The 18375-nt window shown below is 35.6% G+C and overlaps 1 protein-coding gene across 1 annotated transcript in view; it reads left to right on the top strand.

The window, feature by feature from the left end:
- Positions 1-18375, top strand: part of NFXL1 (nuclear transcription factor, X-box binding like 1) — a 48690-nt gene that overhangs the window by 18817 nt on the left and 11498 nt on the right. Inside the window, exons 15-20 of the mRNA XM_027899839.1 lie at positions 267-288; positions 5905-6045; positions 8402-8568; positions 9365-9434; positions 16853-16957; positions 18106-18192. Coding sequence (XP_027755640.1) covers positions 267-288; positions 5905-6045; positions 8402-8568; positions 9365-9434; positions 16853-16957; positions 18106-18192 — 592 coding nt within the window. The remainder of the gene's footprint in view (positions 1-266; positions 289-5904; positions 6046-8401; positions 8569-9364; positions 9435-16852; positions 16958-18105; positions 18193-18375) is intronic.

The following is an 18375-nucleotide window of genomic DNA, read 5'->3' as shown; positions in this document are numbered from 1 at the left end:
TTTTCTAAAATAAGTTATTGATTTCATATACAGCTACAATTAATTTGCACATGAAACAGATTTTGAGATTGCTGTGTTTTATGACAGCAATCAAAATAACTGTTGGAAAGGAGGAGGAATTGAGCTGCATAAACAGATGATATTCTATTAGTTTACACTTTTTGAAAATAGATTGCATTAATTTTTGTGTGAACAAATTGTGTCACTGTTTTAAATCCCCTAAAGAAATACATGTTTTCTAAATGTGTGATTTTTCTCTTTAACAGGGAGTGTCTTGGACAGCATGAGGTGAGTCATGGAAACTACCTTATAAAGTGAAATATGACAGATAATTTTTTCAGTCTGAAAAAAAGCATAAAAGAGAAATAATAGATTTTTTAATACGTATTTTTAAACCAATTAAGTATCTTATCACAAGGGCTTACATATCAAAAGGTATTTTAATTCCTTTTTGAAGAATATGTACCTAATTGACTTCAAAGAATTTGTGAACAGAAATTTAGACTCATGATTTATGTAGCTATTTGTGTTTTCTTGCAGTTGTTAACAATGTGTTGGAATGGTTTTGGGTGGCCTTTTTTATTAGATACTTCTGGGGTTTGTCCCCTCATTTTATGGTTATTAATCTCTCCCTATCCCACACTTTCCTTAGTGCTCCTATAAACTGCTGTGTATATTCTAAAAGGATAAGGGACATAATATCATACAGGAAAATTTTCATGTGACTTGGATCTAGGCAGACATTGATGAAATCAGACGGTATAGTAGAAACTTCTTTAGTGTTATTTGTTAGCTTGTCTTTTGATGAAAACTACGTTTCTCTAGTTTTAGGTGAAGTCATCTATTTTGGCTTACATGAGAAGAAAATCTATCTGATGCTTAAATAATGATCATTATTCACAGTAATTTCTAAAAGTTATGAAATTAAAGGTCAACTCATTTTTCTTGATTTTAAAAGATGATTGCTAAACTATTTAAAAAAAAAAGCTATTATGGCTTTGTCTACTAGTATGTCTGGCATAAATTCACTATCAAAGTCCAACTAACGATATTATAAAAAAACCTAGGATCATTTTAAGCTAGAAACAAATTCTAGAAAACAGTAAACACAAAAATATTTGAAGATACCTCTCTTTTTTTCTTTCTTTGACCTTCTTTAATAATCTTCTGGTATGTATTAAAATGATGGATCAGTTATGTTGTGGCAACATCTTCAAATGTTGTTATCAAAGTTCCTGTCTCTGCAGTCTGTTTGTGCAACATATTTATTGACCCATCTGGGCTGTGAATGCAGCTTCCGTAGAGCTACTTTGCAGCTTGTCGGTTCCTAAAGAAAAATTTACGGTGGAAATGAATGAAAAGAACAGTAGTGCTTATTTGTTTGTTGTTGAAACAGAGTGGGTGTTGTTTTTTTCTGCAGTGAAACTTATGGGTTAATTATCCACTATTTTATTGAGTGAGTGACATGGTTTTTGATAGGACATATGGAATCTCACCCTAACTTTCATGAATTTATCTATAAACAGAATATAAGCTGTGGTGAATAGACCCAATATATAACTTGCTCTAGATAATGTTGCTGCTTTTGATACTGTTCAGTTGTACATGGTTGTGAAGTTTATGTCCCTCCACTTAACAGAGGGTTAAAGAGCATCCCTACTCTTATTAGAGAAAATGCTACCAATTACTACATACTTATTACTCCTTATTTCATAATAATAATAATAAAATCTCTATTGCATACTAGTCTTAGCAGAATCACTCAATGGCTTTGGATCATGTTTTCTTTGTGGATTAGAAGAGAAAATAAAAAAAAATCACAGTGAGTCTGTACTTTATTTAGATATTGATGCTACAAGACACTCTATATTCTCAGCCAGCAGACGGCAGTGCTGCCTTCCTGCTGAAGTGCAGCAGTTTCTGGAGTGGAATGAAATGTCCTAATCTTTGAGATTTTCATGGATGTCAAGGGGGTGTTTGCAGTGTATTTTATGCACATTGTATGTTTTTATGTTGTTCTGAGATCTCTGGAAAGGAAAAAAATTAACATGTAATATCTGTTCAGTGTTTTACAGCCACTTAGGCTCTTAACAAGTAATCCCACCTCAATTTACTTTTGTTAACAAGAACTTCCCTTCTGTAATAGTTTCCAGCACCTGATGGAATTTTCACTGGGAAATGTGGACTGTTCACAAGTGACAGAAGTAGCAATTTTCTCAAGCAAAATTTTGCTATGAGTAGGTGCTCACTGCTGTGCTAAGTTACTAGGTATGTTGGTGTTGCTGTACCTCCTATAATGGAGGAGATGGAAAGGAACTAGCAATGAAGCAGGTTACAGAGTTGTCTTGTATTTTGTCAGGATGCCTGCAGACAATGAGTATAATAGAGATTAAAAGCAAACACCTTAGGACTTATATAGTAAACAAATCTTCTTAGTTTCCAAAGTATTTTTAAGGGATTGATTTAGTTTGAGCTCTTACATGTCTTGGCATGTAGAACAAGCAATTTATCACTTGAAATAACAGACTTAAAACAACTTTTCAGGTGATATAATTGTATAAAATCTTGGTTTAGTGGAAATATGATTCTGCATGATGTTTAAGCTAAAATAAGATTTCTTTTAGCTGAGGTCCACAGCCGCCTTTTAAATAATTTTACTCTGTAAGTTTTGGTTGTTTTTACATGTATTTTTAAATAAATAAATAACTCCTTAATTTTATGTATGTAGGTTTTTAAAACAAGCAATCCATTTTTTTTCAGGTTGTATGTCAGAAAAATGACCTATCATCAACAGTTGATGACACCCCAAAAGGAAATCTTGACATTCTACCTTTTCTTAAAACTGTTACAAACATTGGCATTTCATAGCAGTGGTACACATATGCTCTTTTAAAGGCTTTTAAAATCAAATTATTCTAAATCTTTTTGTGGGAAACATTAATTAAAGCTGATACAAGGTAAATGCGGACAAAGAAGGAAATCTTAACTGGATGTGATATGAATTTATCTGCTGTATATAATTCTCTTGTAGTGGCTTCATTAAGTGTTCTAGAGGAAGGAAGATACTCTGCTTTTGTTTTCTTGATGAGTATTTTGAATATTGCAATTGATATATCTGTTAATTGCTTTTATGCATTTGGGAGATTTCCTGGAAAGCTTCTGAACGTCGTCATGTCCTTTTTTCCGTTCCTTCCTTTTTTTTTGTTCCTGTGGAAGACTTGTAGTCTGAAAATGATTCCTTCTTATTTTCTTTTTTTTTCTATTCAGCTTTCATTAAATACTTCTGGTTCTCATCTGCATTCTTTATTCTTCAGCTCATCAGCCTCCTGGAGTTTGCGTCTTCTTTGATATTTGTCTTTGTAGCAAGAGCAGTAACCTCCATTCAGCCATTTCAGGAATGCATTCCAAATGTGGAAAGTACAACTTTTCTCTACTTTGTCCTTTGGATTTTTTAGTAAGATCCACAACAAAATGACTTATTAAGAAAAAAAAAAAAAAGTCAGTTTAAATTAATTGAAATTCTTCAATTTTTTGCTACACTGTCAATTGATTCCAGAAGACTGGCGTATCTTTTATTGGTCTCAAGCTGAAGCTATGCTGGATGCAGCCAGAGGGCTGGGATGCTCCCTGCAGTCAGCCATCTGAAAGCTGCCATTGTTGTCTGGCTGGCTTGCGTGCTTCACTGTCCCTGGCTTTGTTCAATAGTGCCTCTCAACCGTGTGCTTGAGGAATGCTACTGGAAGGGATGCTCCTTTTCTGCCTAAGCGCTTCACTTTAACTGGAGTTCATGGTTGTGTCCTTATCTGATGGAAGGCTCAACTCCTGGTAGAAAGAAGTCTCATGAGCATTATGGAACAGTGCAGCCATAGAGCTTATCTGCTGTTATTGCTCTGATCTCCTATTACTGCCTGAGGTGCAGCAGAGCCAGTAGTCATAAAAAAAATGAGTGGCAATGGGGGAGCAAGGAAAGGTAGGGAAGTGGACAATGGCAGGTCGTAATGTGTAGTACATCTGTTCTTTCATTCTTTTACCTTTCAGCATCCTTTGACTGCTTAATGTTGCTAGTGAAAGGCAGTTGTGGCTCTGAGGAAGAATATGGACGAGAACGAGAAAGGGAAGGTGAAAAGCTGTGATAATTGATGTGTGCTCACTGGGTATAGTACTATTTTCTGCTTCAGACGATCATGTTATTACGCTTATTGCTGTCCTTTCCTCCTTTGATCACCATAAACATAAGCCATCGGAGACAGAGTTGTGGGATGATTGCGGAGGGCAGTATGCACCAGGTATTCGGACTACTTGCTGTAGTTGTATTAGTGCTTTAGCCAGCACTGGGTTCAGCCCTGACATAGGGATGTGAGAGTGGTTAGATGTGATAGCCTCAAGGTTTTCTCCTGCAAATTCCATGCTTGATGTTCAGCCTGCTGTACAGACTCTTGTTCAGTCTTGGAGGGTCAGGATGAGAAGACGAGTTCAGAAGTCTTGCAAATGAATTGGAGTTTGCAGTACCTTGATGTGGAGTAATATTTTTTAGTTGAAACCCAGAAGACATCTATCTAGGCAAGTGGATTGAAATCCTACTTTATGTATTTTCACTGTAGGACTGAGGGAAACCTACGTGGACAGTGCTGAAGGGAGCACTCTGCCCTGTGGGGCCGTCCTCTCTTCTCTCATTTCAGAGCCTGTTTGTATGGTCAATCCACTAGCAAAAGACAAGAAATTTTTTCTATTAATTCCTTTTCTTCTATTTTGGTTATTTGAATTGTCTTGCTGTAAAAACAGATGTGTGGTAGGACGTATTCTAAGTAAGTGGTAGGAGTTTGCAATGGGTATTGTAGAGTCGGAGGAGAGAAAAGGAAGGGGTACCCTGCAAAGCTGTTCAGTCAACTTAAGCTGCAACACAAAATCACACCCCTGCTCTAGTCAAAGTGAGTTATGTCACATTAGCCTCTTGTGTAATAACATCACAAATAGTTTTTCTCTTTGAAGTGATCATGAAATTAAGAAAAAAAATGAATTTTTTTGACAGCATCACAGAAACTAATGTTTTTTTCCATGTGAATATTACGTAATGGTTGAAAAAATGGGAACAGCAAGTTTTCTCTAATCTTTTGACATGGAGGAACTCGTACTAATCAAAGTTAGAAAAGTAACCTAGTTAACCTACTTAGGAGTTTACAGTCCATTTTGGTATTGATAAAGGTGAAAGGCTTCTAAGTAGGTGCTCTGAATAGTACTAGAGAATTAGTTAACTGGAGTGTTAACCTCAAGTTAGAAAGTAGAAGTGTATCACAACACATTGAAATCTTAGTCCTGTCATGGTGCCATTTCTTCTTTTTACTACTCCTGGTAGTTACATTTGATGTAGTCAGTATTTGGTTTATAGAATTTCTGGCTTGCAGGTTGTTTTCTGTTTGTCAAACTGTAAAGTATTTTGGGTATGATGACCATAATACAGTTACCCCTGGGAAAGCAAATTGTCTTCTGCAATAACGGTAAAACAGTTTAGGAACCTTTAATGGAAGATGTGAGTTTAATTCATAAAGACAGGATAAATCACACTAAAAGATTTGAGAATGTAATAGTCTGTTTAAAAAAACCCCAAACTATGCTGCAAAAGTTAGCTTGTTTAATGAAGTGTGCTTTTTTATCTGGTATAATCAGTGTAAAACAAACATGTGTGTGGTTATATTATCTGGAGAGGAACTTAAATACTTCAAAAAAGAGATCAAATAGAATTGGACTAGTGTTTTTTCTTTTAACAAAGATGCTTGAGAACCAGAATTTCTCAGTAGTGATTCTGTACCTCTGTGTGTATGTGTAGGTATTGTATCACACACAGTATCTGTGCAATCTGTGTATATATACACGGCATATCTGTATTCATTTATTTTTAACTTTTAGGTTAGTCCCTTACCCTGTCACTCTGCAAATCCCTACTCATGTAAAAGACACTGTGGGAGGCTTCTTGATTGCCAGAATCACACCTGTATGAAAGAATGTCATCATGTTACTAAATTGAACAGTAATGCAGATGCAAAGAAGGTAGGTTAATTTCCTTTTTTTCTTTTTTTCTTTATTTTTTTTAATGTATTTTATATGTTGTCTTCAGTTTTAACTGGAAAATTAAGATTTTGCAGCTGGAAGACACAAGATCCCACTGGCATCCAAATCCCACTGGGAGACTTGCTTGTGTGGTGTTTCCATTGATGCTAATCTGTACTTCCTTAGACTGCAAAACAGACTATTTTATGTTTCGTAAACTCTCTATATTTTATGTTTTATGTTGACATGCATTATTTTGATCAGATCAAAACCTTATATGACACTCTTGACAGGTCTCTTCTAAAGTTATCTTTTGTAACTGTCAAGATCAGTGAAATACTGATAATCCCTATATACAAATGCACTAGCAACCTATTGGGGCAAGTACTTACTGAGGAGACTGTAAGTAGGTTGAGGAGGCTGGCAGATCTTTAGGACAGAGCACTGGAAATGTTGCAGAGTTGCTGAAGACTTTTTAAAGCACTGGCATGACATAGTCATATTTATTCAGTGTTTACTAGAAACTGCCATGTATGCAGTTAAGAAGCTGTGGGTGTTAGTTACTGAAGATAGTTTAAAACAACAAAAAATTGAAAATTGTTCAAGTTTTGAGTAGTCAAAACCACATAGTATGTGGCTTGAGAGAGTGATGATTTGAAGGAAAACAGCTTTTTAAGTTTTTTTAAGCATTACTTTAGAAGAAGTTGCCACATGCGTTCTCTGGGCATTTAGAAAACTGAGGAGCATTCGGTTGGGTATAAAGATATTACATTTTACTTAAATAGGATGGTATCCCCGTGGATTCCAATCCTGGAAGTGGTGGTGTTTTCATCTAATAACTGTATATATTGTAGCTACCATATAACTCTATTAATGATTGTGGAACTTTTATCTGAGGAGTACAGGTTGTTGGTGCAACTGGTGGAACAGTAATCTGTAGCAATAGAGCAACATCAGTAAATACTGAGAGTGACAGTTAAGCATCTGCAGTTATGACGGTAAGAGGCTGTCTGCCCACTGCTTCGCTTAAGCCAATTAAGATGTGAATGAGTCAGGACTATTTCTAGCTCCGTCTTGAATGAGGCAATACATTCTCAGAAAATGGAAGCCTGTGTACCTGCGAAGCATGGGTAAATCTCATTTCTCAATTTTCTTCAATTTTTTATGAACTCTAGTTGGTTTTGACCTTTTAGAACTTTTGTTCTGTTGTTTTGGTAGACTAAATTGCAGGTGTAGTCAGGGCTGATTAAATTTCTTGCTTATATGTCTGAGTAGAGATTTTTCTGTCTGGAATTTAGGTTTGTTCTGCATGTTGTGTTAGCAACTATTGCAGAATGTTAAATGTTGTATCACAGTTTTCTATATGTTTTTGGTTGCTGTTGTTTTTCTTAGATATGAATTTTTGGGAGTTTTGTAAACAGTCATTTTACAATGGTTCCTTTTTAAACTTCAGCAAAAGTTGTTCAGCTGTAGAAGCAGAAGAAGAGGGGACTGGGGGAAAACTATTGAAAACTTAAATACTTATGCTCTTATTTTGAACAGCATAAAGTGAAAGGTTGACATGGTATAGTCCTTTTGGGGAAGTATTATGTAGCTTAATTCTTGGAGAAATTTGCTTTACTTTGGCTGACTTCTTTGAATGTTTATCAGTTGATAAATCATGTCAGTCTATCTGGATTATTTGATTGCAGACTGGGGTTCTGAATGAGTTGTTAAGAATATGAATAGAAATGAAACTTAATTTACTGTGCTGATGTTCATTATCTTGTGCCTCACATCACTTGGAATGAGGATGACACCACGGCTCTTGTAGACTTTATGTAGTCTGTGGAGTGGAAGCAATGCCTTAGGCAACTCCCAGCATACACATAACTTAATACTTTTTATTATACAGACTATCATACATGTATGGAAATGGAATGGCTTAAAACTTGCTTCTTAAAATCAAGCAAACCAGCCCCTCCCTACCCCTGTATTACAGAGTTGAATGTCATGACTAAAGGATTACAGTAATATGGTGGGTGGGAAAAGTTAGTTCAGAATATCAAATTACTACTTTTTCTCTTCTACTAGTAGTATTTCTACTACTTTTCTACTTAAAAAACTAACAGTTTTCTGCAGAGAATTAACAGGCTTAATGGTAATTTTCCACAGCACTAATCATAAGGAGATTCTTTTACGCCCATGAAAGAAAATAGAATTCTGTCTCCTTGGCTGACAAACACGGGAATTTCTATTTTGCTTTTCAAAAATGTATTTTACACCCCAACTCTTTCTTCTGAATAAGAGCTTGTTAATGACATCTCACAAACAAATGTTTTGCACTTTCTTTAGTACTTTGTTTTCATTTTGTTAGGCGGGTCCAGAATGTTCACAGTGTGAAGAGGAGTGTACCAAGCCCCGACCATCTGGCTGTCCTCACCGATGTGTTTTGCCCTGTCATCCTGGGGACTGCCCATCATGTCTCCAGATGCTTAAAATAAAGTGTCACTGTAAACTATCAGTACTGTATGTTGAATGCTTGTAAGTGTCAGAACACAACCCAACTTTTCATTTGAATGCTCCTAACTGGAAACCATTTGAAATGTCTGGGGATAGGAGCTACGGCAATTTATAAAATTTCTCTTGAAGATTGTAATCAGTAATATAATGGGTTTTATATTTAAATGTTGCCAGTTTTATTGGTGTTAACTAAAATTACTGTAAATGCATGGAGTCTCATGAACAGAAATTATTTTTATAATTTTTTATAATACAGATAATATTTTGAATTATGCAAATATTATAGTAATTAGCGTTTGTTCTATATGTGCTTCTTTTAGAGTATGTGAAGAAGAATTTTATAACAAGAATTAGAATTAGTGTAGTTAGTGTAAAAGGTCTTTGCAAGTAATTGCAAATAGTATGTCCTTTAGATACAGGAATTGTCCTGCAATTTCTAACTATTCTAATGGGAAAACTCCTTAATAATTTGTACACTTTTAAAATCATTTATATGGGTGTGCATAGAGGGTAAGCTAGACTTTATAAAATATAAGATGGATCTTGTGGATTTAAGCATTGTCTTTTGTGCACTGCTCTGAAAATATTCGTCATATGGAAGTATGTTCTCCTTTGTTCATTTTACTTTGAGTACCTCTAAATTTATGTGGGTTTGTCTGTAAAATAGGGTGGTTTGGTTTATATTAGTCACACAGGATGTGGACAAATGAGTTTACTTTTCTTTGCAGTGAGATATACTTAAAATGTACCCCTAATTGTATTGACTGTTGTTGGGTTTAAATTGGAAATTATTACAAATACGTCTTTCCTTTTACAGAAAGCTAACATGTGCTGATTTAAAAGAAAAGGAGCGTCTTATTTCCTGCAAAAATCAGTGCCCGAAAGAGGTAACCCATATTAACAAAGAAGTACTTGATTTGATCTGTATGTTGAATTTTGTGGATATAGGCCAAGCAAACTAGAGAAGCTTAGTCTAAATGAGTATGCTAAAAGATAGATGCAAAGGTGGTTAGTGAACTGTACTTGGAAGACACTTGGAGGCTGTTTAATTAGGAAAAATATTGAGAATTGAACTTGCTATTGTTCTCATCTGAGTGCAGGTCTAGCAATCCCTGTCTGTGCAACAATTGGGGGGCAAAGGGTTTTTATACTTAATAAGTGAGATGAGCTAATAATGCTCTGGTGTGTTAGTGGAATAGATGTTAAGTAGTGTGAAATGGAAGACAAGCCAGTTAATCTCTTTACTGTATCTGGGTATATCTAAAGGGCTGTGAAGAAGAGAAGAATAATATCCTCACTGTATGATGTTTAGACTATGCACCAGTGGAAATAGGCATCAGTAAGGAAGATTCCTGTTGAATACTGCTTTTGAATAGTAAAGCTTGTGGAGCAGGGCAGGAAGTGGTTGGAAAAGCTTCCAAATTTTCATCAGTAACAGCTTAGACACGTTTCAGGATTTGTCTTAAAGCAATGTTAAACACAATTGGACATGAGGGGCTGGTCAAATGATTTTGTGCTTGTTGTCTCTTCCAGTGCTGTTGTTATGTGCTGCTCATGTGCTTTCAGAAATCCGTGTGTTACTTCTTATTTTATGTTTGGTTTTCAGTTGTAATTAGCTGTGGTGGGAGCAACAGCCCTTTCTTTATTCCATGTCCCACTGTTGGGTTATAAAATGTATAAAGGGGAAAAACAGGAATGGTCAAGAATATTTTGTAAAGTGCTTCCACTGCTTAACCCTCCAGAATTTCTAATAAATTCTCTGCAATAAAAATGCTTGTACTGAAAAAAATATTTTATCCCTTAATCACTTACTATTTTGTTGATGTGATTTGGCCTTTTAGTGTGTAGCTGAGTCTCTTTGTCTCGTAATTCAATGGCACTTACAAAGGCTTTGATTTGACCCATTCTCCTTCCCTGATTCCACTCAGTCCCCATATGCTGGATTACTTAGGATATCCTCTAGTCTGAGATCTCTGCCTTCTTACCAATATAATAAATATAGGTTCAAAACTCTTCTATTGTTTCATTATCTCCCAGTGTCAGAAACTCGACATTTGAATCTTTGCCTTTATTAGAAGCTTTTTTTGCCTTTGAGTAAATGCATGAATTCACAGGATTCCTGCTCCTTTCCCAACAGTGTCTGTTTCTCTGCTTTTCAGACAAGGTTGTGTTAACCCCAGCAGGAAGGCTGTGCTCTTGTGCTCTGTGCCTACTTGTATCTTCTGCATTGTGCCCTTGTAGATGCCTATCTTTTTTTCTGTAAATGAATGTGCCTGTCACAGTTTTCTCATCTGGATGTCTGAAAGCCCTCTTCCTGGCGAGGGAACACTGAGATATTATTTTATTGTCCATTTAGCTCTTAATTTTGTCCTTTCACATCCCTTTCTGTTACTTTGGTTTTATTTGCTCCAAGACTTCTCCTCTTTATTTTCAAGAGTGCTTATAATCTCTTATCATGAACTATGTGTTCTGTTCTTCAGCTTCTCCACAAAGATTTTTTTCTCCCGTATCTCATCTTTGATTAATGTAACTGTTGTAATATTTCTGGACATATTCCCCAGACTCATTCTGGAATTTAAAATCCACCTAATAGCAGTCCAGGATTCTAGCTTCCAGTTCAGAATTGCTCTGTTCCACAGATGATGCCCTTTTAACTTATGTCAATTAAAGTGAATTGATGTGAAAAAAAGCTTAGGGAAACAGTCTGTGTTATTTTTATAAGCTTTAATTTAACTGTGAGGTCCTTAATTCTGTAATTGTCTTGGAAAATAAGGTTTTCTGCACCTTCTGCTTTGCAGAGAATAATTTTAGTGTAATTGATGATGTAAAAAATGCATGCTTTTCCCTTTCTGTGATCTAGCTCTAGCTCTTACTGTCTTTGATAAAACATAGAAGTTATTAGTACCTTCCTGCTTCAGGTAGTTCATATCTCTGTGTTACAGTTTATCCTGCTTTCTTCAGATCCTACTTTAGTAACTTGATGTGTACAGTATGAGGGTTTTACCATTTTTTTTCCTAAAATATCTGTTCCCATTTCTCTGAATATTAAACAGTGCTATGCTAGGGATATTTTGTCTGTTTCTGTTTTATAAGTGTACAATATTTGTCTGCAATTTTGAGAAAATCAGCTAGCTGTATCATAATATAAATTATACCAGTAGTTCTCTTTTAAAGGAATAATTGATAAACACAGTTTAAAGGAGCAGCCTTAACAGACATCACCCTGCCACTGCCACCACCCTCCCAAGCAAATCTAGGTCAACCCCATTTTGCTGTTTGTAAGTTTTTTTCTCATGAGACAAGAACTTACAAATACCTTGGCCAGTTTAGAGCGTTTGAAGTTTACGAGTCTTATATTTCTGCCCAAAACTAAAATGGAAGTGTTTTATGTACAGTTTTGGCAGCCTCAAGTAAATTTCAAATTAGTGTTTCATGAGAATTTTCTTATTTGATGTTAGAAACTGACCTTGGGTCATTAGCAGAGCTCAGTGAAGTTGATGTTTGCTAAAAATCAAACAAAATCAGTGTACACTGTCACTCAAAGCTTACCATAGTGCAACTTGGGTTCAGTAGAATACAAGTATGAAGTCATAGTTTTGAGATGTTTTTGGTTAATGGAAACTGCGGTACACAGTATGCTACCGTATTTGATTTACAGGTACCATGATACATTTGGGGATAAAGAAAAGCAATTACGTTGTCTGGTGCCTTAAAAAAAAGGCTACAAGAATGTGAAAATCTTGGAAGTTTTTATACTTTTGTTTTGGCTATGGCAGTATAAAACTATAAAAGTGACTTCTAGCATTATATAATACAGCCTGCATTTTCTTTCTGCTTTAGGGAGAAGCAGTGTCTTTGATATTACCACAGCTGTTAGATGAGATCCTTTAATTAAAAAGTTAATTCTCTTATTTGGTAACAATAACAAAATATCCTGTTGAAGGAAATTTAATTTTTTTTTTTTAATCAGGGTGATTAAATTCTTATGATCATGCTTGCAGATGTTTTGAGACAACTCTTACATAGAAATTTTAAGTCTATCAGTTTTCATTGTTTATGTATTCCTGTCAGTATTTGTGAATCTGTGATCAGCACTTTATTCTGTGTAGTTAGTATTTCTTAACAAAATAACCACATCTTGTACTTTTACTGTGCGCTTTACCACTGTCTTGATATTAAGTATGGGACCCCATTGTGATAAATTTATTTTAACATCATAGTACAGTAGAGAGAATGTAATTTCTTTGCCTGTACTCGGCACTGTTGAGGCTGCACCTTGAATCCTGTGTTCAGTTTTGGGCCCCTTACCACAAGAAAGACATTGAGGTGCTGGAGCCTGTCCAGAGAAGGGCAATGAAGCTGCTGAAGGGGCTGGAACACAAGTTATATGAGGAGCGGCTGAGGGAGCTGCAGGAAGGGAGGCTCGGGGGGGGGGGACCTCATCACTCTCTAAATTACCTGAAAGGAGGTTGTAGCAGGTGGGGGTCCAGTTTCTTCTCACAAGTAATAAGTGACAGGACAAGAGGGAAACAGCCTCAAGTTGTGCCAGGGTAGGTTTGGATTGGATACTTGGAAAAATATCTTGACTGAATGGGTGGAGAGGCACTGGAGTAGGCTGCCCAGGGAAATGGAGGAGTCACCATCCCTGGAAGCGTACAAAAAACAATGTGTGGATGTGGCACCTGGGGACATAGTTTAGTGGTGAACTTGGTAGTGTCAGGTAAAGGGTTGGACTCATTGATCTTAAAGGCCTTTTCCACCCTTAATGATTCTATGATTCTCTAAATTTTAGGAGTATGCACGTCTTTTAGGGTTTTTTAATAAATTAATGAAGCATTCTGGAAATAAAATTTAATGTTGTAAACCCACCTTGCAAATATATGTGGGCTGCAAACATTTATTTTTGTCTTTGTTTGGAAGTCATAAAATTCTCTTTTGTACTTAGCTTTTGGAATTGCTGCTCAAAGGTTCTGTTTTGCTTACTAACAGGTAATTTTCTTTATTATCAGATGTGTACTAACAGTTTGTATGTATTACTTTCTGTCAGAGGTCAATTAAGCCTCCGTAGATATTGATGGGTTTTACCATCATCAGATATAATGTTAAGATTTGAATGCATTGGCTATGGGGAAAATACTTGTAGAATATTTTAGGGGTTTCTTTTCAGAGCTTTTCAGTGAATTAAATCTTTTCTTTTAAAGGCCTTGCCATAGCAAGCATAAAGCCTGTTCATTTTTGCTTTTAGTCCACAAGTTATTGACAAGACATCTTGTATAGTAGAAAGGGATCTAAGGGGGCACACACTTTCAGTTTTAGCACCAATTAGTTCAGCATGGAATTTAAAAACAAGCAAAAAAACCCCAAAATCCATCCCATTATATTTTTTATTCAGCATAAGCAGCAGAATGATTACTTTTGTTTTCTGAGATCATGGGTAAATGTTATTTTGCCATGCATTTTACTCTGCTTCTCTTGGTATTTTTTTAATGTTGGTTTTGCATTGAAGGGAGTAAAAAAAAAATTTTCCTGCCAGATTCATTCTTGTCCTGCATCCCTGTGGATGTGAACTGTGTAGTTCTATGAAGGGAACTAGATGTGTACATGTGTGTTTAAGTATTGGGATTTTGCTCTAATGGTGTTGTAGTACCTGGAGGTCGAGGTGAGGGCTACTGTCTTGAATTTGCAGCTCTGACATGTCAGTTATAAGACTGTTTGTTTGGGCTTTGCCACTATTAATGAAAATGTGCCTAATGAGAACAGAAGAGTAATCTGGAAGTAATAGTTCTAGCCATGGCTTGCTCTGGCCAGCTTGAGATGACTTGCAGGTGAGACTAGATTGAGTTATTCTGTATGATTCTCTTAGACAGAGAGCCAGAAGGGCCCTCCTACTGCACAGAGGTCATGCAGTGGTAAATTGGTTTTGCAGAGATTGTGGTCACTAGTGAGAAGGCTCCATGTTCTGGCTGGTAGTCTGGTGCAATACAAAGTTAAAGACAAGTTTCTTCCCTCATCTTTCCAAAATGAGGCAAAATAATTTTTTTATTTCAGGCGAAAATATTGCTGATGATCAGTTGTACCTGAAGGAAAGCTAAATTCCTTCTTTCGTAAGGTGACTAGTTTGTGTATTTTTCCCTCCAGATAAAGTGAGTAGATTAGATCTATGTGAGTCTTCAGCAGAGCAAGTGAGTCAATGCTACTCAGTGAATATATAGTTTAGATACAGGAGAGGTTTAATACAAGGATGAAGGTGGGCTAAAGAAAACAACTGTCTCTATTTGATTTTTTTTTAAAAAAACACCCCCAAAAACCCCAAAACAAAAGCAAAACTAAAGCAAAAGTTGAAGCAAGAGATATTAACAATAAGGAAGGCTTCCCAAGGACTGAACTGACACTTGACCTTTCATTGTTTTCAGTAGTGACCTTGGCACCAAATAAACATTGGAATTTTCTGATGAAAATCTGCACAGGGTTGTCAGTATGTGAGAATTAAGGAAGTGCATCTGCAGAACACATGTATTTGGGGCATGATGTAGGAAAAAAACGGGTTAGACCATGCATGTGAAGCTAATAGTAAGTTTCCAAGAAACAGCAGAAATTCTTATTGTCACAGCATGATTTGCTGGAGACAAATGCAAATGAGAGGCCAAGATATATTGGGGAAGATACTCTAGTAAAAATGAGGTGCAGTTAGGGCATTGTACAAAGGCCTTCCTGCTGAGATGTCATTTGGAATATTACATGCAGTTCTGGCTATGTATTCAAGAAACATTGATTTAAGCTGGTTGAAATTCAATGAAGGGAATAGTATGGAAATAAAGAGCCTTTTATGAAAGGGCAGTAGAGAAATATTTCAATATGAGAATAAGAACTAAGGGGCTTAGACTGGCTAGAACAAATCTAAAAAAATTCGAAAAAACTTGTGCATCTTTTGGTGAACAGTCTCCTTAGCAAAACAGTAGAAAGGGGTCAGAAAGGGAACTGTTTTCATGGTAAGACTTCATCCAGTCCTGGAAGGATCATAGGAGGTGGCTGCTTGTAGGAAGACTGAACTTCAGGACTGAGCATGGTGACTTGGATGTTCCTTCTGAGCCTGTATGAAATGTGATGAAACAGTGACTAAAAAACTTGAGCCTAAACTACAAAGTATCTGTCAGTGTAATGATAGTTTGTAACAGTCATGGACACTAAAACATGGATATCTGTTCCATAATTTTTAGTTGGAAAGTTTCATGTTCTGTTTAAGCATGTGTTTCATGATGCTAGCTCAGATGTTGAGCCAATTGCTGTGGACTTCTGAGATTCCAGATTTACTAATCACGGTGTATACACCTGAGTTTCATAATTATGTAGTATTCTTATTCTTCTGGATAAAGTGAGGTAGGTATACATTTTCACTTTGTAATGAAAGGGAAAAAATGTATCTCAAAAATATATGTTTTACAGCATTTTCCAAGTTGTGTTAATCTCTTGATGACAGTGAGGAGGTGAAATTTCATTTCTAATAAAGAACACTGTCTAATACTATTTTAGTTCCCGGATTTAAAGCTATCTCTGTAAATCAATTGCTTAGATGTCTCCTGTGAGGTTCTGTCTTCAATTATAAACAGTATTGGGTTATGTAATTGAAAATGAACGTGTGTATGAGCAAGGGATATTTTCAGTTAAGTCCTTAACAGTGAAAAAAATTTGCTTACTTTCTTGATGTATTTTATCTAATATAATGCTGGGAGCACTGCTACATTCTTATCAGTCAGCGTATATAAGTTATTAACTCAATTCTTAATACAGTTATTGAATGATAATATTTTCTTTATAAGTGTTACAAATCATATTGGCAGTAAAAAAGTCTTTATCTTTCGGATGGCAGAAATGGGATAATCTGCCAAATGCAGAAATTTAGAATTGGTGAATTTTTGGACATGATAAGAATATTGATGACCTATATTTTAATTATGCATAGTTCAGATGATTCTTGCATGCAGAATTTCTTTTGTAGTGTTTTTGCTTCTGATTCTTTCCTTTTTCTTTTATTACTCTGTCTAATCTACAGATAGCTACAGTACACTTAATTTCAGTTTTCAGGGGGTTTTTACCTTATCTATTCCCCCCACATACAGATAGCTAGGCTAATTGTAAACATTGCTCTGGAGGTGACTGCTCTTGAAACATTTGAAAGGAGAAATTGTTTTTTAATCAAGCTGTGCCCCTAAAAGAGACATTGTTCTACAGGAACTGAAATACAGTAAATAACAAGCAAACGTTTTATTGATGTGGGAGTTTAATTTGTATGTTTTGTTCTTTATAGTTGCCCTGTGGTCACAGATGTAAAGAGATTTGTCATTCAGGTAGCTGTCCTCTGAACTGCAGCCAGAAGGTTAAACTCCGATGTCTCTGTAAGAGACTGAAAAAGGTAAATTTCTAAGTTGCAATTTGAGAAGGATGTATATATTTTTTACATGTTCTTGGTCTTGTATGGGGGACTTTTGGGGATGGTGCAGATTAGAATAGTCCCAGTTACTCTAGTAGAGCTGTAACTGTTCACATCAGCTGAAGATCTAGGCTTCTATATCAGAATATTCACTGGAGAATATAAAATCCTGTTAATTCTAGCATATGATAGCTGCCTGACTTAAGATAGCTTTATCTTCAAGCACATTTGTATTTTTGTAGCTTCATGGAAAGACCAGTCAGATGACCTGGAGTGATTTGAGGAAAACAAATTATATTTCTCTGGTGATACTGGGAAAGTTTATATAAGTTGGAACTAGCACAGATGTTGTGAAATGGGAACTGATGTAATCAGTTTAAGGTTCCCTCTAAACCTAAAAACAAGTACGGCCACCAGCACCCTTAGTTTCTAACAAAGATAAGAACAAAGTAATGAAACAAGTTTACTATAGTTACATATTATTATGAGGGGAACAACAGAAATTGATGAGAAATCTTGACAAACAGTTATAACTCGATTGAAAAAAAAACATAGTCTGGCTTAATGAAAAGGCACTTAAGTTATTTTTCTGAACCCAGTTAACTTTCAAGCGTTCCAAACAGGTTGCAGTTCCCTAGAGTTCTCAGGCTTCTCCAAGACATGTCTTGTGCATCCTGAAGTCTTGCAGATGGGGCAAGGATGACATTTACAGAACAAGTGCTTAAAATGGATCAGTTTCTGCTTACATTTAACCTTCTTTTTTTTTTTTTTTTTTTTTTTTTTTTTTTTTTTTTTTTTTTTTTTTTTTTTTTTTTTTTTTTTTTTTTTTTTTTTTTTTTTTTTTTTTTTTTTTTTTTTTTTTAATTTCTTCAGTATTAGGAGAAGGGGAGAAAGTGTGAATGAGAATTACTTAATTTTTTCCCTGCTGACCAGACCTTGCCCTGTAATCTGAGCCAGTTAAGAGAATGTATATGAAATGACTAAGGCTCTGAATGGGAACTCATTCTGCCAGAGGTCCAGAAGGTTATCTTATTTTGTCTCAGGCAAACAAATGAGACATAAAGAAATGAACATTATAACTAAAATTTTATATAGGAAAATGATTATAAAAGACAAATTATTCTTTACAGGAAATACAGTGCAGCAAGATACAAGAAGGCCAGGTTTCACTGGAATGTGATGCATTATGCAAGGAAATAAAGCGGAAAGCATCTGAGGTAATGTATCCATTGTAGCTATAATTTCTTCTCAGTGCTTCAAGAAAAGTAGAAAAAATGAACACAATTATTTTTTAAGCAAAAACTACATCATAAGTGGATGTAGTGTTCAATAGCAGCTATTTTTTCAGACTTGCATTTGTGAACAGTGTTAATTAGTTCAATCAAATACTATTTTAAACA

Source organism: Empidonax traillii, unplaced genomic scaffold (assembly GCF_003031625.1).
Source record: "Empidonax traillii isolate 1590-97213 ecotype Southwest subspecies unplaced genomic scaffold, ASM303162v1 scaffold690:size337178, whole genome shotgun sequence".
Taxonomy (NCBI): Eukaryota; Metazoa; Chordata; class Aves; order Passeriformes; family Tyrannidae; genus Empidonax; species Empidonax traillii.
This window is presented reverse-complemented; position numbering and strand designations above follow the sequence as displayed.